The sequence below is a fragment of the Enhydra lutris genome, unplaced genomic scaffold (assembly GCF_002288905.1).
Source record: "Enhydra lutris kenyoni isolate GAN:26980312 unplaced genomic scaffold, ASM228890v2 scaffoldscaffold23, whole genome shotgun sequence".
Classification (NCBI taxonomy): Eukaryota; Metazoa; Chordata; class Mammalia; order Carnivora; family Mustelidae; genus Enhydra; species Enhydra lutris.
The window spans coordinates 17,746,949-17,772,710 of record NW_019154107.1 but is presented as its reverse complement, the minus strand read 5'-3'; the positions used below and the strand labels follow the sequence as shown (position 1 = coordinate 17,772,710).

Here is a 25,762-nt window from a genome sequence, read left to right as displayed (position 1 = left end):
CAGGAGGAAGCAGGCTCCCTGCTGAGCAGAGAGCCCGATGCGGGGCTCGATCCCAGGACCCTGGGACCATGACCTGAGCCGAAGGCAGAGGCTTTAACCCACTGAGCCACCCAGGCACCCCAGTTATAACCAATTTTTTAAAACAAGAATCACTGATCTGAGATTATGTCCACACTATTGTCACCAGCTAGACCCCAAGACCGGAACTTTACTACCCACCTGCTTGAACTCACTAACATGTGTCTTACATTTTTGCTTAAGCTCTTCTTCTCAGCTTACCTCTTAACTCAGGCAAATGACACTGGAAACCACCCTACAGGTGACGGCAACTGCCCTGACAAGACCTCCCACCCATCCCAGACTACCCAGAACTTTTTTTTTTTCTTTTTAAAGATTTTTTATTTATTTGTCAGAGAGAGAGGGAGAGAGAGCAAGCACAGGCAGACAGAATGGCAGGCAGAGGCAGAGGGAGAAGCAGGCTCCCCGCCAAGCAAGGAGCCCGATGTGGGACTCGATCCCAGGACACTGGGATCATGACCTGAGCCGAAGGCAGCTGCTTAACCAACTGAGCCACCCAGGCGTCCCTACCCAGAACTTTTGAGCTAAACTTTCAACTCATATCTGCACAGATGATGGAGTGAGCTCTGGAATAACCTATCATTACCTTTGCCTCATTATAATACTAAAATCTCTACCCAAGGAGGGGCCTCAACCTCATTTACATAACATCAATGTAGGGATGACCCCGTTTTCTTAAGGGTCATGTGTGACATTATAGCCACCTCTACATAGGATAAGAAAGCTTCACTAGCTAAATATTCATCCTAGGTCCAGATGGGTGGCTTAGTCAGTTAAGCGACTGACTCTTGATTTTGACTCAGGTCATGAACTCAGGGTAGTGAGATCCAGCCCTGCATGGGGCTCCATGCTGAGCTTGGAATCTGCTTAATAGTCTCTCTGTCCCACCCCCTCTGCTCACGTTCTTTCTCTCCAAAAAATTAATTAATTAAAAATTAAAAATAGAAATAAATAAATATTCATCTAACCCTAAACAAAAGGTAACCCTTCATCTGATGTCAGGGAGTCACAGCTTTAGAAGTCACTGCCCATGATCTCCTCAATAAAGTTGTCTTTGTGCGACAACGTCACCTGGTGCAGTTTCTGTAACTCAATAAGGAGTGAAGTTCATGTTGGTTTGGTTACACTATTTCTCAAAATTCATTCTCACAGGCACAATTTAAGCCACACACACAGAAATCATATCATAGTTTACTTTCTAATATTTCTATTTTTAAAAAGTAAATATCATATTCTGAATTTTTAAAACTTTTAGCTGTTTTAGTGTAAATGTTTGATATGAACACTCCAAGTGAATGTTTCACATTACATACCAGTAGCTTGAACATAACACGGTCGAATAAGTGGTGTTGTCTTTGGAATCATAGGAGAATTTGACAAACGATACTGAGTGTAAAGTTCTGAAGCCTTGAAGAAATTAATTTGAACTTGAATGCTGAAGTCATATGTTGCCACCTGACAGACAAAAAAAATACATGACACTTGTGATTATTTTTGCTATAAGAAATTTGTGACACTATTTTAATTGTATGTAAAGTATACAACTTGAAGATCTGTTACACATATCATAATTAAGTAACACCACAATCAGGCTAATTAACATATCCATCCATTTCACATAGTTATCCTGTACCTTGTTGTGAGAACACATAGGATTCACCCTCTTAATAAATTTCAGGGATAAAGTACAGTATTGTTACCAGAACTACTAAATTACACAGCAATCGCACCTCTGGGTATTTACACAAAGGAACTGAAATAAGGATCTCAAAGACATACCTACCCTCCTATATTCATTGCAGCACTATTCACACAGTCAAGACATGGAAATAACCTGAATGTCTACCAAGGGGTAAGTGGATAAAGAAAATGTGGTATATACATATAATGGAATATTTTTCAGCTTTAAAAATAGAAGGAAATTCGGCCATTTGCAAAAATACAGATGAACCTGCAAGACATTATGCTTAGTGAAATAAAACAGACACAGAAAGACAAATAATACATGATCTCACTTATATGTGGAACCTAAAACAGTCAAACTCATAGAAGCAGAAAACAGAAGGGTGGTTACTAGGGGCTAGAGAGAGTGAGATATGGGGAGATGTTGCTCAAGGGGTACAAAGTTTCAGTTATTCAAGACGAGTAAGTCCTGGAGATCTAATGAGATATTATGGATTTGGCAAAACAGCAGTTTAAAAAAAGACATTTTCAAATAGAAAATTATCTTGTGATGTTGAAAGTTGTTTTTCCTTTTTTGAAATAAGAACTGGTTTATTTTTCATAAGTCTAAAAATAATTCTTAAAAATAAAAATAAATTTTAAGAATAGTTCCTATTGGGGGTGCCTGGGTGGCTCAGTGGGTTAAAGCCTCTGCCTTTGGCTCAGGTCATGATTCCCAGGGTCAGGGGATCGAGCCCCGCATCGGGCTCTCTGCTCTGCGGGGAGCCTGCTTCCCCCTCTCAGTCTGCCTGCCTCTCTGCCTACTTGTGATCTTTGTCTGTCAAATAAATAAATAAAATCTTAAAAAAAAATAGAATGGTTCCTATTGATTCAAAATGGACCAAAGACCTAAATACAAAACCTAAAACTATAAGGCATTAAGGAGAAAAATCGTAATCGTTGGTGACGCAAGATTTCTAAAATATAGTACAAAACGAATCATCTACAAAAGTGATTAAATTATACTTTATCAAAGTTAAAAACACAAAAGGAATATTCTTTACAAAAACTTATTTGGAAAAGTCACTAAACAAATGGACTTTTTTTTTTTTTTTTGAAGACTGCAGCCTTCAACAATCAAGAACAGATAAAATCTGATTTCCAGAGTTACCACATTATAATATTCAAATAACCACTTTTTAACAAAAAAAAAACCCCACAATGCATACCAAGAAATATGAAAGCATGACCCAGTCAAAGGAAAAACTAAATGAAAGAAACCATCAAACAGTAAGTCCAGGCATTGGACTTACTAGAGAAAGACTTTAAATCCACTGTCTTAAATCTGCTCACAGATGAGGGACCTGGGTGGCTAAGTTGGTTAAGCATCTGCCTTCAGATCAGGTCATGATCCTGGGGTCCTGGTATTAAGCTCAGCAGGGAGTATGTTTCTCCCTCTACCTCTGCCCCTCCCCCAACTCATGCTCATTTGCACTCTGTCTCAAATAAATAAATAAAATCTTTTTAAAAAGTTGTTCATAGAGGGGCGCCTGGGTGGCTCAGTGGGCTTAAGCCTCTACCTTTGGCTCAGGTCATGATCTCGGGGTCCTGGGATCAAGCCCCACATTGGGCTCTCTGCTCAGCGAGGAGCCTACTGCCCCCTCTCTCTCTGCCTACTTGTGATCTCTCTCTGTCAAAATAAATAAATAAAATCTTCAGAAAAAAAAGTTGTTCATAGAGCTAAACAACAGAAAAACAAGAAAATGATACAGGAAAAAAATGAGAATATCAACAAAGAGATAGAAATAATAAAAATCAATGAAAGTAAAAGTTGGTTCTTTGAAGATTTTCTATACAAAGTATAAAACTGGGGCACCTGGGTGGCTCAGTGGGTTAAGCGTCTGCCTTCGGCTCAGGTCATGATTTCAAGGTCCTGGGATCAAGCCCCGAATCAGGCTCTCTGCTCAGTGGGGAGCCTGCTTCCTCCCACACCCGCTGCCTGCCTCTCTGCCTACTTGTGATCTCTGACTGTCAAATAAATAAATAAAATCTTTAAAAAAAAAGTATAAAACTTTAAGCCAGACAAAAAAGGAACAAAAATTGAGACATGAATAACTAAAATTAAAAAATGAATGTGGATATTACTATCAACCATACAAAAAGAAGAGAAGGATTCAAGAGAATTTTATCAAGAATTTGTATCAAAAGTAAATAATCCAGATGAAATTGACAGATTCATAGAAAAACATAAATTATCAAAACTGACCCAAGAAGAAAAAGAAATTATGAACAGACCCATAGAAGTGGATAAGGAATCAATAAGACCCACCAAAAGAGAAATTTAGGACCAGATGGTGTCACTGGTGAATCCTACCATATATTTAAAGAACTAACACCAATACTTCTAAATAGAAAATAGGAGAAAACTTCCTCACTTATTCTATCAGGTCAACATTATTGTGATATCAAAGACATGAAGACACTACAAGAAAAAAAAAATTACAGGGACACCTGAGGGCTCAGTTGGTTAAGCTGCTGCCTTTGGCTCAGGTCATGATCTCAGGGTCCTGGGATCGAGTCTCACATTGGGCTCCTTGCTCAGCAGGGAGCCTGCTTCTCTCACTGCCTCTGCCTGCCACTCTACCTGCTTGTGCTCTCTCTCTCTCTCTCTCTCTCTGACAAATAAATAAATAAATAAAATCTTTTTTAAAAAAGAATAAAATTACAGATCAATATCCCTCATGAATGTAGACAATATAATCCTTAAGAAAATACTAGCAAACCAAATCTATCAGCATATTATAAGCATTATATACCATGACCAAGTGGGGTTTACCCCAAAGTAGTTCAACATATAAAAACCAATCAATAAATGTACTTGCTTCAGCAGCACATACGATGGAGTTGGAATGGTTCAGAGAGGATTAGAATGGTCCCTGTACAAGGATAACACAAAAATTTATGAAGTGTTCCATATTTTTTTTAAATTTTTTTTAAGTGTTCCATATTTAAAACTGTATGTGTACGTGTGTGTGTGTATACATAAAATAGTCCACATTAATTGAAGGAAGAATAATGGTAATGCCAATCGATACAGAAAAAAAAATTGACAAAATAATACATCCTTTCATAATAAAAGCACTCAGAACACTAAGAACAGAAGAGAACTTCCTGAATACACTAAGGAACAGTTTGAAAAACCCACAGTTAACATCCTATTTTAGGGTAAAATACTGAAAGCCTTCCACCTGAGATCAGGAACAATATAAGGATGTCCTCTTTTTGCCAATGTCATTGAATAATGTACTAAAAGTTCTAGTCAGAGCAAAAGGGCCAAAAAAAGAGGGTGGGATACAAGGCATTCAGATTGGAAAGAAAGCAGTAAGACTATATGTACTTGCAGATGAAATGATCCTGTATAGAGAAAACCACAAAGAATCCACAAAGAAAGTGCTAGACTTAATAAATGAATTCAGGAAAATTGCAAGGTACAAGGTCGACAAACAAAATCAAATGTTTCTACACAGTAGCAATGAAATCTGAAAAATAAAATAAGCAAAGAGTTTCATTTAAAATAAGATTCAAGGGGCGCCTGGGTGGCTCAGTGGGTTAAGCCTCTGCCTTCAGCTCAGGTCATGATCTCAGGGTCCTGGGATCGAGCCCCGCATCTGGCTCTCTGCTCAGCGGGGAGCCTGCTTTCTCCTCTCTACTTGCCTCTCTGCCTACTTGTGATCTCTCTCTCTGTCAATAAATAAATAAATAAATAAATATTCAAGGGGTGCCTGGGTGGCTCAGTCAGTTAGGCATCCAACTCTTGATTTCATCTCAGGTGGTAAGATCAAGCCCCGTGTTGGGCTCCACACTCAAAGAGGTGTCTGCTTCTCTCCTCCCTCTGCCCCTCCCACTGCTCATAGGTGTTTGCTCACTTTTGCTCTCTAAAATAAATAAATAAATAATTTTTAAAAAGTAGTAAGATCCAAAAGAATAAAATCCCTACAAATAAATGTGTGCAAGTTGTGACAAACTTGTACAATGAAAACTACAAAACATTGTTGAACAAAATTAAAGTTCTACGTAAATGGAAAGACATCCAATGTTCACTGATTGGAAGGCTTAGTATTGTTCAGATGTCAGTACCACACCAATCAATCTATAATTCATGGCAATCCCTATCAGAAATCCAATGGCCATTTTTGGGAAAAAATGGATCGGCCAGCCATTAAATTCATAAGTAACAGTAAGGCTCCAAATAGACAAAACAATCTGAAAAAAAGAAAAAGGGTAAAAGAACTCATATTTCTCAATTTTGAAGCTTATTATAAAGCTAGTTATTGAACCAGTGTGATATTGGCAAATGGGATTATACCAAACCCAAAACTATCTGCTCATCAAAGTAAAAAATCAACAAAGCAGAAAGGCAACTTATGAAATGAGAGAAAATGTTTGCAAACCATGTATTTGATAGGGATTAATAACCAAAATATACAAAAAACTACAGCTCGACAGCAACAAAAATCTTAACTCAATTTTAAAAAGGGCAAAGGATTTGAGTGGATATTTCCCCAAAGAGGATATACGGATATTCAACAAGCAAATGAAAAGATACTTGACAACATTAATCATCAGAGGAATGCAAATCAAAATCACAGTAAGATATCACTTCACATCCATTATCATGGCTGTGATCAAAAATTCAGAAAATAATAAGTGTTGGTGTGAACGTGGAGAAATTGGAACCCTTGTACAGTATTGGTGGGACAGTAAAATGGTGCTAGCAATATGTAAAAGAGTATGGAGGTTCCTCAAGAAATTAAAAATAGAGCTACCATTTAATTCAGCAATCAAACGATCTGAAAGCAGGGTCTTGAAGAGATATTTGTATATTTATCTCCATAATAGCACTATTCAAAATAACTGAGACAGATGAAGGGATAAACAAAATCTGACATAAATATTATTTAGGCTTAAAAATAAAGGAAATCCTGTCACACGCTACAACATGAACGATCTCTGAGGACATTATGTTAAGAGAAATAATCCAATCACCGAAAGACAAATACTATATAATTCCACTTACATGAGGTATCTACAGTAGTCAAATTTATAGAAACACAAAGTAGAATGGTTGTTGCCCAGATTTCGGGGGAGAAGGGAAAAGGGTAGTATTTTTAAATGGGAATAGAGTTTCAGATCTGCAAAATAAAAAAGTTCTGGAGCTCTATCTCATAACAATGTGAATACAATTTAACACTTAAAATGGTTTTAAGATGGCAAATTTTATGTTACATGTTTTCTACCACATAAAAATGAAAACTCAAAACACTGTGCTAAGTGCAAGAACACAGACACAAATGGTCACATACTATATAATTCCTTTTATATGAAATAATCCAGAAGAGACAGATTCATAGAGACTGAATGCAGATTGGTGGCTGCCAGTGGTTCATGGAAACAGAGGTGAGGAGAAACTGCTTTAATATCTAAAGGGTACTGCTTTGCAGTGATTGAAATGTTTTGAAATGGGACATATTGTAAAGGCACTAAATGCCACTGAACTGTTTACTTTAAAAATGGTTCATTTTATGTTATATAAATTTCCTCTCAATAAATTATTTCTTAAAAATAAAGGAGAAGTTGGGGCGCCTGGGTGGCTCAGTGGGTTAAGCCTCCGCCTTCAGCCCAGGTCATGATCTCAGGGTCCTGGGATCAAGCCCTGCATCAGGCTCTCTGCTCAGCGAGGAGCCTGCTTCCCCCCCACCCTCACCCTGCCTGGTGTTCTGCCTACTTGTGATCTCTCTCCCTCTGCCAAATAAATACATAAAATCTTTTTAAAAATTAAATTAAATAAATAGATAGATAGATAAATAAAGGAGAGGTCAGTCAAAGGTTTCTAGGAATTCCCCCAGACCCCTGTCATCTAATGATCTCAAGGTTCTAGAGAAGTAAAAATAACAGAGTCTGTGCAAAATGACTGAAAGACTGTATTGTTTCTTACATGAGACTATTCTGTTTATTGAGATTAAAAAGCTTAACTATTCTTCCTACCTAACATTCTCCATCTTTTAGATGGATGTCTCTGATGAACAGCTCACCAGAAAATTTAAATGGCTTAAACCTTTAAATTCTGACTGGTAATTTCTTCCCTGTGAGCTCATCAGTTAAAAACTAAAGAACCAGGGTAAGGATGTGTGTGTAGGATTCAGAAGTGGCTGCAGCTCCAAATATCAACTTTGGAAAACAAATTGTAAATTTTATAAATTATGTAACTTATTAGAAAATTTAAAATTATAAAAATTAAATTAATGTAGAAAAGAACTGAAAATACAACTGAAGTAATGTCAACACTAAAATATTTACACGTGGGAAAACTATTACTGCATTTTAAATTAAATTATAAAATATGAAAATGATCAAAATTCATTTTTTCTCAAGTCCCATTTATTAACCATATATTGATTTTTTATTAAAATCTAACATTATTTTTCAAATAATTTTTAAAATATTGATTCTGCAACAACTATAGCTCTATGGTTTCTTGGTATGTTTTTGGAGGTGGAAAGGCAGAATATAATGGGAAAGAATGGCAAATGTTTTAAACGTAGGAAAGGAAATAACAATGATACCACTGACATATCTAAGTTTCCAAGATCATGACAACAAGCAATGATGGTTTCAGAGGTACATATACCTAGTGGTTTGCTATACTCATAAAGCCCATGCTGACAATCTGAAAATTTTAAATAAAATGAATAGTTAATAATAGAAAGGCTATACTTAGAGTTCCAGCCATGCATATCACTCTACTAGGCAAAACACTTGGGTTTTCTTTTTGGTTTTTTGTTTGTTTATTTGACACAGAAAGAGAGAGAAAAAGAACCGGGTGGGGAGAGGGAGAAGCAGGCTCCCTGCCAGGGAGCCTGATGTGGGACTTGATCCCAGGACCCTGGGATAATGACTTGAGCCGAAGGCAGGCACTTAACTGACTGAGCCACGCAGGTGCTCCTCTTTGTTTTTATTTAACATTAGTTGGCTGCTGCAGTCTGAAAGCGTCCCCTCAAAATTCATGTTGAAATCATAACCCCCAAAGATGATAATATTAGAAGGTAAGGTCTTTGGGAGGTGCTTAGCCCAGGAGGTGAAACCCTCATGATTGGGACTAGTGCCTTATAAGAGAGTCCACAGAAATCCCTAACCCCTTCCACCACGTGAGGACACATCAAGAAGTCCGAAGCCCAGAAGAAGACCCACAATCTACCATGCCGGTGCCATGATCCTGGACTTCCAGCCTCCGGAACTGTGATAAATAAATTCGTATTGTTTACAAACTACTCAGTCTGTGGTATTTTGTTATAGAACCTGAACAGACTGAGACACTGGCCATACCACTGACAATTCTATCTCTTGTCATTAAAACCTTGTATAAATTGTTCTCGTAACAGAATTATAGAAGCAAAAAATACTATAGCATGTTTTATTTTCATGAATGTTTCTTTATTTTGACAAATCAGAGCAAGCAACTCATTCCCAGGATATTTTATTTTTGCAGTGACTCCAATACAGATGTCAAGGAATTGAATAAAGATATATTTCATGTATAAACACTACCTGCTTTCATATATCAGTCCTTAAAACAATTTTGCTTGATCTTATTTCCCCTAGGATTTGTCATTATTAATCTTCAGCAACTAGTTATATTTTATCCCATTTCTTTTTTTCCTATTCTGATTTATCTTTTTATTCTTATTTTGAGTATTAATATAAATTAGTATTTTCTATCATATATTTTAACAGTATTTATATTATTTTTAGGTTACTATTTTATTCTTTAAGTTTTAGATTTTGTTAATATAATACAAATATATATTTCAAAGTCAAATAGTATCAAAAAGCATGTGTCCCAAACTGTCATCCTCATCAGATTGGGATGGATAGAGATCGATTCCCAGTGGAAGAAGCTGAGGGGAATGGAGGAGGAGATCATTGGAAATGTGAAGACAAGGAAATGGGAAGCCAGGATTCTGGATGGACCTCTACATGAATACTGAAATCACTCAGAAAATTAGAGGAGTAGAGTATAGATTATACGAAGAGACTGGCTAATAGCAATGTCCAGAGATCACTACCCTGCATAAGGGAAATAGTAAACTCATATTATATGAAGTTCAAAGCAGCAGCCATTTTTAACAGAAAAAGACCATCTAGAAAAACCCACCCAGGGAGTAAGCCTTCCAGAAAAACCCATCCAGGGAGTAAGCCTTCCAGAAAAACTCACCCAGGGAGTAAGGCTTCCAGAAAGCATCACCTCTAGAGCCACATCCAGATCCAAAGGAAAGGCTATATAAGGAACATTGCCCTCGAGAGAGCCATGTTCATAATATGAAGACACCATGAAGAGATAGGAAGCCCTAAAAAACACTGAAGACTTATGTAAATATAAGGATCCTAGAGAGCAGATAGGAAGGGAAAGAAAGCCAAGTATGAGGGACCTCAGAGCTATTAGCTGGAGAATCTATTCACAGAGCACTCCACTTTGAGGGATGACTGAGGTTAAGTGTGATCATGATGGATTAAAATCCTGACAGTCACTGAGTACTGAGTCTTGACTGTCACTGGGTCTAGCGCTGGAGCTCAAAGTCAGGGATGAGAAGAGCAGAAGATGGGAATGGTAGGAGAGGTTTAACACCGAGCATGACTGTCAGCTTCATTCAAGAATATCTGATGTCCTGGGGCGCCTGGGTGGCTCAGTGGGTTAAAGCCTCTGCCTTCGGCTCAGGTCATGATCCCAGGGTCCTGGGATCGAGCCCTGCATCAGGCTCTCTGCCCAGCAGGGAGCCTGCTTCCTTCTCTCTCTCTCTCCCTGCCTCTCTGCCTACTTGTGATCTCTGTCAAATAAATAAATAAAATATTTAAAAAAAAAAAGAATATCTGATGTCCTAAATGATGATGATGTTCGTAATTGTCAAATAATTCAGTGTACTGATCTCAGCCCTTAAATGTCTCTTTCGTTTTAAGTATGGGACCTTTTTCCCTCTCAAAACAGGTATTTCCTAAAACACTATGTGCTGAATCCACAGAGCTGAGAGTCATTCCCCCTGCCTTCTTTAACTGCCAATTGTGTGTATGTGGGAAATTATATTGGACTTGCTTTCTCATAAATCACATCTTCACAGACAATTTATATAAAATTAGTTTATACCCAAGGTAGCCCTGTAATTACACAGAAAACAAAATTCAGAGGTTCCATTTCTCCACCCACATCCAATCCTCACAATGGAAATGAAAGAATACAAGATTTCTCTTTTACACAGAAACTCAGTGATACAGAGAGAGAAAAGGAAATGAGGGCTATCACTGTGAAACCACTGAGCTATCTAATGAAGGAGAAAATCTTGGAAAGTTTTGTGAAGTGTGCCACTTTAAGTGCTTTCCTAGTTGTCGTCATTCAAACAGAGGAATACCTCAAACTGAAAAATGATATTCTGATGAAGACTTCAGTCCCCCAGGCAGTGTTGGGAGATAAAAATGTTTATGCGGCAGGTGTCATTCAAATGTCCTCTTTTTTAATCCTTGAAGGATCATCCTGCCTTCCTGTAAGAACGGTTGTAAATCCAGCATAACCCCTGAGAAGCATTCACGCAATGCAAAGGTCACATATCTTTGAAGGACAAAAGTTGGTAGAAAAAAAGAAGGAAGTTAAAAAATTTGACTATTCTCCCTCATTTTCAAGAGCTTTAGGGCAGTTATAGAACAGGACTGATGAGAGCTTCAGAGCAACCAAGCCACTGTAGACTGACTGGCCTGTGCCACAGAGTGGAACCTGGGCCACAGCAGCAGGAAAAAATGTGAAATACAACCTTCTGTGATGATGAAATGTTCTGCACTGTCCAAAAGCCATGCATGGATCCTGAGAACTTGAAATATGGCTATTTTGACTAAGGAAATAATTTTTTTTAATTTTATTTAACTTTAAAGCTTAATTTAAATACCCACATGTGGCTACTGGCTACCCTATCAGGAAGCACAGCTCTATACACTGGCCGAAAAGACAAGTGAGTGAACCAGAAGGACAAGAGAGGCTTGAATGACAGTGTAAACAAACCATTCCAGTCAAGGATGCCAAACACAACTATAATTGCCCACCATGTAATTGCCTATCACTTTTAATTGTAGGCAAACCCAGTGCAGTATAGGACAGGAAGGGTTACAACTAGAAAGAAATCCAGCCCTTTATGATTTTACATTTGCCTGCTACACAGATCAACTAAGAGAGCACCCACTGACTATTTACATCTACACACACACACACACACACACACACACACAGAAAGGTAACTTACAGCTAGCTATAAACAGAGTGGAGGATATGTGAAATGACTAGAAACCAGCTAATCCATCTGCCTTGCTGGCACAAATTTATAGAACAAAATCTCACAGGATACACTGTCTCTGCAGGGTTTTTTGTTTTTGTTTTTGTTTTTTTATGTTCATCTCTTGTTGGACTGAATTACATTTTGATACTCTAGGTAAATCTCCCTTTAAAATACCCAGTAAATGCAGAATAATTCAAAACCTTAAGGAATGTGTGACACTCCAGAGAACTAAATACATATAATTTTGTAACAAATTTTTAGAAACCTAGGAGAGCCACAATCTAAACATTAAAAAATAGATTAATAAGTTTTTAATTGTTGACAATGTTAAACAGTAAATTGAACTAAAAAAATGAAAATATCAAATTGCATATGAATCCTCCCAAAAAGTCATATAACAAACTTAAACTGGATTACATACTTTCTCTAATTTTTAGTGACCCTCAGGCTAAAATGCTTTTGTGGATGAATGATGACATTAAAAACACAGTTATATATTTCCACTATATAAAAATATAAGTCATAACATAGACTTAATAAGAAGACATATAAATTGATCTCAACATACTTGAAAACATATATATTAAATTACTACACAAACTTATTAGTTTCTCTTCTTTCCCTTACTTTCCTATCAAAGAATGTATATGTGTGTGTGTGTGTGTGTGTGTGTTTGCATACTTCTGCACACATACAAAATTCAGGCATTGAGTAAGAGAAAGGCATAATGCTTCAAAATATTAACCTGTCACAAAAGGATTATTTTCTTTTTATTGTCTTTATCAAAATAATAAGAGTACAGATTTGAAAAAAATAAAAAAAAATAATCTCACATAGCTTATTTTGAAAATTAGCATTCTATTCCCTCCACCATCATATACTTGCACACATACACACACACATACATACAAAAATACATATACACAAATTCAGATGCAATCATTTTCAACTCTCTTAGTGGTTTTAGAATTACCTCAACATAGCTAAATACTAAATAATCTATATGGACTGCAATATAAAACAAGCCTCAATAAATTTAAACTTATTTAAATAATACAACATATAGTCTCCAATCACAATGGGATAATACTAGAAGTCAATAACAGAAGGAAATTTGTAAATTCACGAAGATGTGGAAGTTAAACACCACATCCTAAATAACCAATGGATCAAAGAAAAAAACTTACATAAGAAATTGCACTTTGATGAACAGAAATAAAAACAAAATAGAGCAAAACTTTTGAAAGACGGGTAAAACAACGCTAAGAGGGAAATGTATAGCTTTAAAACCTATATAAAAAAATAAGATCCCAACTCAAAACCCTAACTTTCCACCTTAAAAAAAACACACACACACAAAAAAGCAAGCAAACTAAACTCAAAGTAGGCAAACTTGGTAGACAGTGAAGGATAAAGTAGAAATATATGAAATAAAGAATGAAAAGCACTATAGAAAACCAACTACATCAATAATTGAATCTTGAAAATATCAACAAAACTGACAAAACTGTTAAATAGGCTGACCAAGATGAAAAGAGAGATGACTCAATTTTAAAATAAAGTCAGAAATAAAAGAAGAAACATTATTACCTATGCTACAGAAATAAAAATAAGAGAACACCATGAACATCTGTATGCAAACTGTATGGCATACAACTGTATGCCAAAAAATTAGATAATTTTGATAAAATTTCTCAAGACAAAACAGAAGATTTGACCACCAAAAATACAAACTTCCAGTTATAAGTCCTGGGGATATAATGTACAGCATGGTGACTACAGTTAATAATACCGTATTCTTATACTTGAAAGTTCCTAAGATCGTAGATCTTGGAGGAAGCAGGCTCCCCGCCGAGCAGAGAGCCCGATGCGGGGCTCGATCCCAGGACCCTGGGATCATGACCTGAGCCGAAGGCAGAGGCTTTAACCCACTGAGCCACCCAGGTGCCCCCTAAGATCATAGATCTTAAAAGTTCTCATCATAAGAAAAAAACTGTAATTATATGTGGTGATACATGTTAACTAAACCTATTGTGGTAATCATTTCATAATATATACACATATCAAATCATTATGTCATATACCTGAAACTAATAAATATTATCTGTCTATTATATATCAATAAAAATAGAACCAGGGAAACTTGCCTCAAAGAACTATTAAAGAAAACTATTAAGATATAGAGAAAAGGAGGGAAGGAAAGTAGGGGAGACCCATTGTCCTTAGTTTTCTGAAGGGAAGCCAGAGAAATGATTTCAGCAAAATAGAAAGTTCCCAGGAGAGAAAACATAAGTACAAAAAGAATATCACGTCATTTCAGAATTAACAATAGGGAATGAAACCAACATCCAATGGGTTCCATCAAAAGTGGACCATAAGTCAAAGGAAACTCATGAAATCTAACAGGCAATACTAATAAAGAACTGAAGAATGAGAAACAAGAGAAACACTTCTTTTGTTCTGGAATCTATAAATTTGATAAAGAGGAATATATGCAAAAAGTATTTTGAAAGTCTGCCCATAATTTGACCTGACAAAGAAATACTACTCATAATTAACAATTGGGATGACAGATATTTTGTATCAAATAATATAATCATTCCACTTCCAATGACATGACCTTAATATTTTAATTGTCTTCTACAGATATATATTTAAGTCAAGATAACATTTCCTGATATTCTATAAATTCCTGACAAGTATCAATTTCTTTTCTTCTTTTCCACTGTATTATAGGTTTTTATTTTATTTGCTTCTATCTTTACCCTTGTATATATAATTAGTTAAGCATCTAGAAATTATCCCCCAAATAAACTTAATCCCAGAAGAAAGTAATTGTGACTGCAAATTTCTATGAATATGGAAAATGGAAAATGAAAGAAACCATATAAAAATGGTAATTGACATTGACATTCTGATAAGTGTAACTTTATGAAATTGAAGATTTTGAGTGCTAATGACTAGGGAAAAAGTTAATAAACCCAAAGGATATATATGAAAGTTTTGTGTCCATAGGCTAAAAGAATATGTACTATTCATCATGTTTGGATTCCTAACATGATACCATGAAGGTCCAGTGGGTCAGGAGGATGAGAACATAACATTGTTTTATTCAAGCTCTACATCTCAGCAGCAGGTAGCCTTGAAAAGTCACTTAGCCTTGCTGTGCTTTGGCTTCTATGACTGGAAAAAGGGGAAAAATCTAAAGTCTCAATGACTGTCTTACTGGATTCATGTGGAAATAAACTGATATTAGATATGTGAGTACCTTATAAACTCTGAGTACTATATAATTATTTATTAAAAGACTGTTACCATAATTTTAAAAATAAAAAATTTATATAAATCTAAAACAAGCAAATAGATTGAATTAGTAATTTAAGATAAACATGACAAAGGAAAGCCCAGGAACAGATGACTTCAGAGGTGAAATCTATCACTAAATTAAAGCAGATTTACAATACAATCCTTCATAAATTTTTTTCCAAAAATAGAAGAGGAGAGAACACTTCTCAGCTCATTCTAAGAAGTCAGTATTACCCTGATACTAAAACCAAACAAAGACAGTTCAAGGAAGGAAACTACATATTAATATTCCTGATTAACATGCATACAAAAGGAAATATTTAGGAAACTGAATGCAGCAATAGATAAAAAGGATTATACTCCAGGTATAATGATCAAGCAGGATTTATTCCAGGAATGTAAGGCTGGTTTAACATATGGAAATCAATCAATATAATGTACCACATTAATAGAGGACAAATCAAGATCACCAAAATAGAAGCCAAAAATTTCTGACAAAATCCAAATTTCTTTTGTGATCAAAATACTCAACTAGGAATAGAAGAGAACTTCCTCAACCTGAAAAAAGGAACTGAAAAAAAAATTGCTAACATCATATTTAAAGATGAAAGAGGGATACTTTCCTCCTAATACCAGGAACAAGTTAAGATGTTTGCTCTTACCACTTCTAAACCATATTGTACTGGAGATTCTGGAAATCAGGGAGTAAAAAATACAAAAGGCATCCAGATTGGAAATAGAGAATGAAAATTTTCTCTATTTGCAGAAAGCATTTTTTATAGGAAATTCTAAGGAATCTACTGAGAAACTATTAGAACTATGAATAAGTGCAACAAGGTTACAAAATACTAGATCAATGTCTAAAATCAGTTGCTTTTCTATACACTTAACATGAACAATTTGCAAATGAGATTAAGAAAACAATCTCATTTACAATAGCATTAGAACTATTAGACATAAAATTAACAAAGAAGTGGGAACTTTGCATACTGAAAACTACAAAACATTGTGGAAAGAAATTAAAACCTAAATAAATGCATAAACATCTCATGTTCATGGATTAGAAGATTTAACATTGTTAAGATGGCAACACTCCCCAAATTGATCTACACATTCTTCACAATCCTTATCAAAATCCCAGCTGGATTTTTTTTGCAGTAATTGGCAAGGTAATCCTAAAATTCATATGGAAGTGCATGGGACACAAATTAGCCAAAAATATCACTGAAGAACAAAACTGCTGGACTCATATTTTCTAATTTCAAAAATTACTACAAAATATACTATACTAACCAAGACATTGGTTAGTATAGTTAGTATAGTATATAGGAAAGACATCTAGATCAATGGAATAGAAATAAAACTCCAGAGATAACCACTTATATTTATGTTTAACTGATTTTAGATTAAGGGTGCTAAAGCAGTTTAATGGGATAAAATAATGTTTTCAATAAATTCTCCTGGAACAAATGGACATTTCATGCAAAAGGATGAAACTAGATTCTTATCTTATAGCATACACAAAAATAACTCAAAATGAGTCATAGAACTAAACCTTAAGAGGTAATGTTATAAAACTCTTAGAACCAAACATACATCTTTATGATTTGGGTTATATAATAGCTTAGATATGACACCAATAAGCAAAAGTGACCAAAAAAAAAAAAAAAAGACCAGATACATTGGACTTTGGTCAGACATGTGCTTTACATTGGCAAATGATGATACTCAATATAAAGAAGATGTGAAGAAGAGACAGCGTGTTACCACACTAGGATGTAAGATTTCTACTATAACCTCAAGGTCCAGAAGAATGCAGGGTAGCTAGTAGGTGCTCAATAAATATTTGTCAAATGACGATTATCAATGGAAATATAAATTGATACAAGTTTTATGGTGGCAATGTGGATATATGTGCCAATAATTAAAATGTACATACTCTCTCATTAATTTCAATTCTAAGTATCCAAAAGAAAAAAAAGAGTAAGTTCTTAAAAATGAATGTGCAGGTCTATGTGCTGCATTTTAATTTACTTATTGAATAGATACTTACTGATCACCTGATGGGTGCCAAAAATATACTAATGCTACAAATATAATGTTGAATTATATATCAAACTGTTTTCCTCCTTGGAATAATAATATGATTGATGGCATAAATATATATGACTAAATAAAAAAGTCTACATCTATTTTAGATTAAAATCTGTGTTAAATTAGTACTAGAAAAATTATTTCCTAACATGAGCTTAAACATTATGTTACTTCACAGAAAACTAGGAATCAGAGAAGCCAAGAAAATAATGTGACCTTGTTCTGGAAATTCTAAACAATGTAATATAAGAAAAGTAGGTAAAAATTATAATTATCTAATTGGAAGAGACAAATAACAGTATTTGTAGTCTATTACAATATTCCTGAAAAATCTAAAATAAATTGAAGGATAATTTAAAATAATTGAAGTTTGAAGTGAGATGGACAGTTTTGTTTTGTTTAAGATTTTGTTTATTTGGGGCGCCTGGGTGGCTCAGTGGGTTAATGCCTCTGCCTTTGGCTCAGGTCATGATCCCAGGGTCCTGGGATTGAGCCCCACATCGGGCTCTCTGCTCGGTAGGGAGCCTGTTTCCTCCTCTCTCTCTCTCTCTCTCTCTCTCTGACCACCTCTTCACCTACTTGTGATCTCTCTCTGTCAAATAAATAAATAAAATATTTTAAAAAAAGAGATTTTGTTTATTTGACAGAGAGAGGTATATAGAGAGAGGAAACACAAGCAGAGGGATTGGAAGAGGGAGAAGCAGGCCTCCTGCTGAGCAGGGAGCCCGATGTGGAGCTCCATCCCAGGACCCTGGGATCATGACCTGAGCTGAAGGCAGATGTTTAACAACTGAGATCCCCAGACACCCATGTTTTGTTCTGCTTTCTTAGGTTGGCCCCATGCCCAAAATGGAGCCCAATGCGGGCCTTGAACTCAACCCCTGAGATCAAGACCTGACCTGAGATCAAGAGTCAGATACTTAACTGAGCCACCCAGGCACCCCAAGATAGACAGTTTTATATATATTTCACCAACATTATCTTCAAAATTTAAGAGCAAAAAATACATAAAACACAAACATTTACACAGCAAAAAAGATCATAGAAAAATAACTTTAAAAGATTCCAAAATTTTGCTGAATAGCATAAAATACTTTAATAAAATAAAAGGCCTGGGGTGCCTGGGTGGTTCAGTCCATTGAGCATCCAACTTGGTTTCAGCTCAGATCATGATCTCATGGGTCCTGATTTAGCCCCCAGACAGGCTTGAAGAGTCTCTCCCTGTGCCCCTCCCCTTCCCTGCTCCTGCCCTCTTTCTCGCAAATAGATCTTTTAAAAATAATTAATAAAATAAAAGCCTTTTCTTATTTTTGAATAAGAAGCTGAATTTTAGACAGAAATCACTTCCTTGTAATTTTTCTTTAGTTTAATGCAACACAAACCAAAATCCCCATAGAATTTATAGCTATAAACTTGAGAAAATGATTCCAAAGTTTATCAGGAAAAATAAAACAGAAAACTGGCCAATACTATTGTAAAAAGAAAACAGCAGAGGCCACTTCTCTTACCAGTGAGTTAAAAGAATTTTAACAGTACCAACCACGCCAAATTGTTAGCAACTAAATCACTACTGTTGTAGGGTAGTTCGTTATACAAGAATCCAAGACATGCAATTTGAAATGATCTTTCACCTATTGGATTGGGAGAATATTATATATGCATGCATATATAATCGATGCAACCTAGTTGTACAAGCACTATAAGCAACATTTTACACTGGTACTGGCATTTAATATAATTGGTATAACCTTTTTTTTTAAAGATTTTATTTATTTATTTGAGAGAAAGAAAGTGCACAAGCAGGGAGAGTGGGAGAGGGAGAAGCAGACTCCCCACTGAGCAGGGAGCCCAATGCAGGGTGGGTTCCCAGGACCCCGGGATCATGACCTGAGCAGAAGGCAGATCCTAACCGACACAGCCACCCAGGTGCCCCTGGTATAACCTTCTTTAGAGAGAAATTTGGCAACTCATATCAACAGCCTAAAATAAGTACATAGAGTTTGACCCAACTATTCTTCTAGAAAGACATAATGAAAATAAATAATGTGAAAGCAAACATTTATGTATAAGAATGTTTTCTATAGCATTTATAAAGCCCCAAAAATGGAAGAATCTTAAGTGCATAGTAAGAAAGATTAGTTAAGGAACCATAAATATGATATAGCCATTAAATAATAGGATAGATCATCCTTTAAAAATTAAAGTGTATTTAGAATACTTAATTCAAGGGGCGCCTGGGTGGCTCAGTGGGTTAAGCCGCTGCCTTTGGCTCAGGTCATGATCTCGAGGTCCTGGGATCGAGTCCCGCATCGGGCTCTCTGCTCAGCAGGGAGCCTGCTTCCCTTTCCCTCTCTCTCTCTCTCTCTCTCTGCCTGCCTCTCCATCTACTGTGATCTCTGTCAAATAAATAAATAAAATCTTTAAAAAAAATTTAATTCAAAACACAAAAAGCTATCATTTTAACTGATACACTGAATAAAAATGTGGGTGAAAAATAATTTATAAAGTATTCTTTATAATTATAGATATAGTAATATAATAAGCATAAAAATATAGAGAGGGAGAGGAAGAAAAAAAGAGAGAACCCCATATATAACCAGAGGTCATTGTCAAGGATTAGGATTTATTTATTGCTTATTTTTTCTTTCTGCTCTTCTAAACTCATTTTAACTTTAATAATAAACCTTCATAAGCAGGAAGAGATTATCATTGACACACTTGATTAAAATATTAAGTTAATGCTAACAAAACTTGCAAATGGTCAGGGTATATGAGAGTTGAGATATTAGAATACTGTAAAACTTAAAAACAGAAATGTCTTCTGAATCTCCTCAAATCACTTGTTTATTATGCCTTTTGTCTGAATTAGAAAGACAAATTAAAAATACCCTGACGATATTTCATGCACTTCAAAGTCCTTTTGCTAAAAAGGTAAAAGGAAAATCTAAATAATATTTGTACTCTGATATTATCTGATAGCCTAAATTAAGCCAAAGAAAAATATTTGCAAGATAATTTTCAAAAAAAGAAAAGATGTTCTCTCTCTTCCTAGTAACCTTGCTAAAAAGTATCTATCTGGAGAGAGGTTACCAGAGGGGACGTGGGGGGGGGGGTTGTGAAACAGATGATGGGGATTCAGAGTACACTTACAGTGATGAACACTGAGTAATGTAAAGAATTGTTGAATCATCATATGCTACACCTGAAGTTGATATAACCCTGTATGCTAATTATACTTCAATTTTAAAAAAATAACAAATTAAAAAATTTTTTTCCAAAAAGTAAATAAAATTAAAAGGTTCTAAATATCACTGTTCATTAATGTAGATGAAACCTATGGAAATTAAATACAGTATAATATGCATCTGAGTATACTTAATGTTGTCTATGAGAATTTTCATTTTCTCTAATGTCAGAAAAGTACTTTTGCTACCTCATGCACTACGCTTGCCTACAGCTAGAACAGACATGAGTGAATTCTGTAGACTACATCATTCCACGTGAATCACATGTGCACAAAACCCAAAAACATATTCCAACTAATGTACTATACTTAAAAAAGCAAAATTACTCTTCAGCATTTTCTTAAATCTAAACATGTCCCTAAATTTCCTTTATTTTTTCCTCCTGAAAGCTAACTAACAGCTATCATTGTTCCTAAAATAAGATTTCAATTCGGGAAACTGTACTTCAGTGACATGACTAAAAATGGATAATTAAAGACAGTACCTGGCATTCAATACACTTTCTTATTGCGTTATGAATTATTTTCACTTAACTCATTCTGTTCTACACCTATTGGGTTCAAGGCATCATGCTAGTTATGTTGGAATATAAGAAGTGTTTGACCTAAGAATGTTATCCTTCAATTATCATAGAGAAATTTGATTCTTGTTTAGGAGGATGCAGCAACATGACTTTCCACATCATGAGTAGCAAGAAGCTCTTCTCTTGGCATTTATGTTGCAAAATCTCAGAAGCAAAAACATATGAGAAATGGCCCCTAAAGCTTTATCAAGTGGTACCCCTTGCTCTTGGGCATATTTCAGGAAAGACATTTTCTTTGATTTTGTTTATTTGTTGTTTTAAAATTACTAAACATCAAGGAACACGATAAAAAGAACCAGTATCATAGCAACCTGTCTTAAACCCTCAGAGCACATCTTTGATAATTTCTGGTATTGATTCCAAGAGCATTAAACATATACCACTTAAATGTAAGTATAAAGCACATGCTGGTTCAAATATAAGTGATTTTTGAGTTAGCATCAACTTTTTTTCATAACGTGTTACATCTTGAATTTTCTAGAGAGCAGAACTGAGACCACAGTTTCCTTGTGTGTGTTCTCTAGAACTCTCGAGACATTCTGCAAACGTGAGCCAGACACTTCTAGGAATCATTTTACTGAATTAAAAGGTAAACTCAGGCACGCTCACAAGTTAGAAAAAGACTCACTACAAAAAGACCTTAAGTGATCTCTGATAGCTTCTGAGTTAGGATTATCTTAACACCACTACTCTCCAATCATATGAATAATGGAAAGCCGAACATACTTCTTTAGGAGAAAATGCTATGCCACATTCCAGAGATGTCCCTTCCTCTAACTCCAAAGAATATATGTCAGGAAATGCAGGGTCTGTGAATTCCCCTATAAAACATTAAAAAAATATTATTTTTTAAAAAGCCAGATACATATCGATAATACCACTGTTAAATATGGAAATGAAACTTTGAGAAGCCTCATAAACCTGTCTATTATTATCAAAATTGCTGTGGAGGGCTGCATAAGGTTGCTGCTGGTTAAAGAAAGACTCTTAATACCAAGGTTCCAGTCACCAAAACTGATATTCAAACATGTATCAAACATATTCAGTCAGCAAAACAGACAGTAAGCCCATTTTTTAAAAAATCTCCAAAGTTCAAGGATAAGCATCACAGTCATATGCAGAAGAATGTAGAAAGTAATGAAGGTCAAAGTCAAGTAAAGGACTGAATCTTAGGTCCAAGAAAGTGGGAGACTCCCTCTCCAGCAAAGACAGAGAAGGGAAGACCCAGATCTCCTCTGACGCCTCCAAGAAGCCACACAGAAGATAAACACAATTTTATACAAGGTCACTTATTGACAAAATACAATCACTCCAGATATAAAAGCATTAGGTGAAGATACAGAAAAACTGTCAAACAATAACATAAATGTCAAGGTCAAAAATTATAACCACTTAAATAAACTTCTAGAAAAAGTTCCTGAAAGATCAAATGTTTATTATAGTAGAACCTCCGGGGGTGCGTGGGTGGCTCAGGGGTTGAGCCTCTGCCTTTGGGTCGGGTCATGATCTCAGGGTCCTGGGATCAAGCCCCGCATTGGGCTCTCTGATTGGCAGGGAGCCTGCTTCCCCATCTCTCTCTGCCTCTCTCTCTGCCTACTTGTGATATATATATCTCTCTCTCTCTGTCAAATAAATAAATAAAGTTAAAAAAAAAAAAAAAAGAACCTCCACCCTCATCCAAACAATTCTAAAAATCCCATTTTCTCCCCCAAATTTTCTGATTAATCCAAGGAATGACGATAATTTCTATCACCCATGTGTGGAAATGAACTTGAATAACTCACTGCACCCTCCTTCAACTTAATCAATTTCAGTCACCTTGATGAAAAACCATTAAATGACCAAAAAACCTCATTAAGGGTATATTAACATCTGCCGTTTGTAGTGTGGGGAAAGATACACATGTTATACAGCAAAGAAAACCTACTTAGAATGGGTATATATCTAGAACATAGAAAATATAATAAAAACAGATTGATACATACTCAAATATCTTTGGAATATATGTAAACATATAGTCTGTGAAATGATCCAAGACAGCTTCAGTAAATATTTCTTGAGTGCCTGTAATATACACAGCACTATCGTGGACAACTCTAGTAGAAAACAAAAATTAGGGACGCCTGGGTGGCTCAGTGGGTTAAAGCCTCTGCCTTTGGCTCAGGTCATGATCCCAGGGTCCTAGAATCGAGCCCCGCATCAGGCTCTCTGCTCGGCAGGGAGCCTGCTTCATCCTCTCTCTCTGCCTGCCTCTCTGCCTCCTTGTGATCTCTGTCTGTCAAATAAATAAAATCTTAAAAAAAAAAACCTTAAAAAAAAACCAAAAAACAAAAATTACACACATAGTCCTTGACCTCATGGAGCTAACAGTGTAGCAGGGGAGCCAAACAGGTACACAGCTTTTTTTGATATGAGACAGAAACGGTTAGTACTAAAAAGAGACTTACACAATGCCCTAAGTGAGTAAAGATTAAAAAATAATTTCAACCAACCGGACAAGGGTGGGTATGGGGCTAATGAGTCATGGGGACTCATGAGGTTTAAGATAATTTATAAAAGGGGGTGGGATCACAGACACCAGGAACAGAAGAGGAAGAACCATCCTAGGAGAAGGGAATTCCAGCGCCATTAGAAGGAAACGTGGAACATAATCTGACTGCAGCGGGGAGAGCCACTGGATGCTGCAATGGGCAAGGCGACTAGAAAGACAACGTGGAGTCATCCCCAAATGGCTCTCAACATGGCCTCTCCAATAACTCGTCTATCCAATAATCTTGAAATGATCACAAGAAAAACCAAGTCTAATTTGTCACAGAAGGGTATTTATGTGCTAAAATACTTATAACAATAAGATACATCTTCAGAACACTTTAAGTGTAAACTTTGTTGCAAACTGTTAATAATAATTAAGATCAAGGGAAGTACCTCCTGGACTGTGTCAGCAGCCATGCCACTAAGAACCACCGCTATTGGTAACATGAAACAAACAAAACTTTTTGAGCAGAGGAGTGATGTGATAAGATCCTGGCTTCAAGACTACTCTTCAGAACAGGTCCGAGGAGAAAAGCTTGGAGGCATGGGAAGCATTTGAGAAGATGATGCAGTGGTCTAGGAGGGAGGTTTGTGCTAGGGTTAAGGTAGAATTGTGAAAACATATGCACTTTGTGGACTAGCCGTGCAGAATAAAGAGGAGTCTGCAATCCAATGAACAAGGTACAATGACAGTAAATGAGGCAGTCAGTGAGAATAAAGTGTTAAGCAACTAAAGTTTCAGCATCCAGACTTAGGGAAAAAAAAAAAAAAGAATAGAAACTTCATATGTATTTCCAGCCGCCTGCTATAATCATTCCTGGGCTAGTACGCAGTGTCCTCACATACCACACTCACCTAAACCTGATCCTCCCCCTGTATCACCTCAACCATGAATTGTACCTCCAGTCGCCTACCCCTTATAATCAAAACCTGGGAGAGATTTGAGCCTTGCTCCTCCTCCCTAAGACCCAGGTCCACTTGATAAGCAAGTCAGAGCATTTCTTATGTACTCCCTTCCTTCCCATTTCCAACATCACTGCCTGTGTTCAGGCTTGATCACTTCTCATCTGTATGGCCACAACCCCTAGTTGACCTCCCTCTCTCTGGTCTTGCCCTTCCCATTCCTACATGTTCCCCCAGCCCATCCTCAACTTTGCTCCAAAAGAAAAATGAGCAAAATGTGAGTCTGATCACACCACTGCCTGGATATACATCCTTTAATGGTGCTGCCTAACTTCCAGGATCAAAGCCCAGAAAAGATCCTTAGTGACATGGATCTCACTTGCCCTCCCCATCCTGTCCCTCTACACTCTGGGCATCCTGAACTGCTTACCACCTTGACTCATTGCTAGGCCTTTACTTGCATTCTTTCATATATCCCCTTTTCTTGTGTATCTTCTCGTCTTCTTCAAGATGAGGATTAGGCATCGACTTCTCCAAGAAATCTTCCCTTATGCTGATTACTACTTTTCCCTAGCACATGCTCCCTTAGCACTAGGTACTCACTTGTCTTACAGCATCTGCCATGCTCTCTGATAATAAGCTGATTCTTTGTCCAGCTCTCATACTGTTAGAGGTGTTCTTCATTGGTCATTAGATTCCACAGCCACCTTTCTCTTTGCTGCTCTGTCCTGACTTCTATAGGTCAGTTCAGCTAGGCCCCCTCGCTCTGACTTCATTCAACCACAGGGAGACACCCGTATGTTATCAGAAGGTAGGAGGGATTTCTGCCTTCATGTCTTCACTGCATTGGTTACGCTTCTGGCAATGGCTGCATTCCTTCACGGCTAAAGCTCTTATCAGTTGGCCCCTCTTTCAAAGTTTCATTGATCATGGGGCTCCAGAAATAACTTGCATCCTCTTATTCCTTCAGGTGCGAGGTAGTAGCAGCT

The 25,762-nt window shown here is 36.4% G+C and overlaps 1 protein-coding gene across 1 annotated transcript in view; it reads right to left on the bottom strand.

Moving 5' to 3' along the window:
- Window positions 1-25,762, bottom strand: part of LOC111150500 (cilia and flagella associated protein 47) — a 526,123-nt gene that overhangs the window by 422,624 nt on the left and 77,737 nt on the right. The window contains exons 21-22 of the mRNA XM_022507981.1: window positions 22,065-22,159; window positions 1,392-1,533 (exon numbers count right to left, since the gene is read on the bottom strand). Coding sequence (XP_022363689.1) covers window positions 1,392-1,533; window positions 22,065-22,159 — 237 coding nt within the window. The remainder of the gene's footprint in view (window positions 1-1,391; window positions 1,534-22,064; window positions 22,160-25,762) is intronic.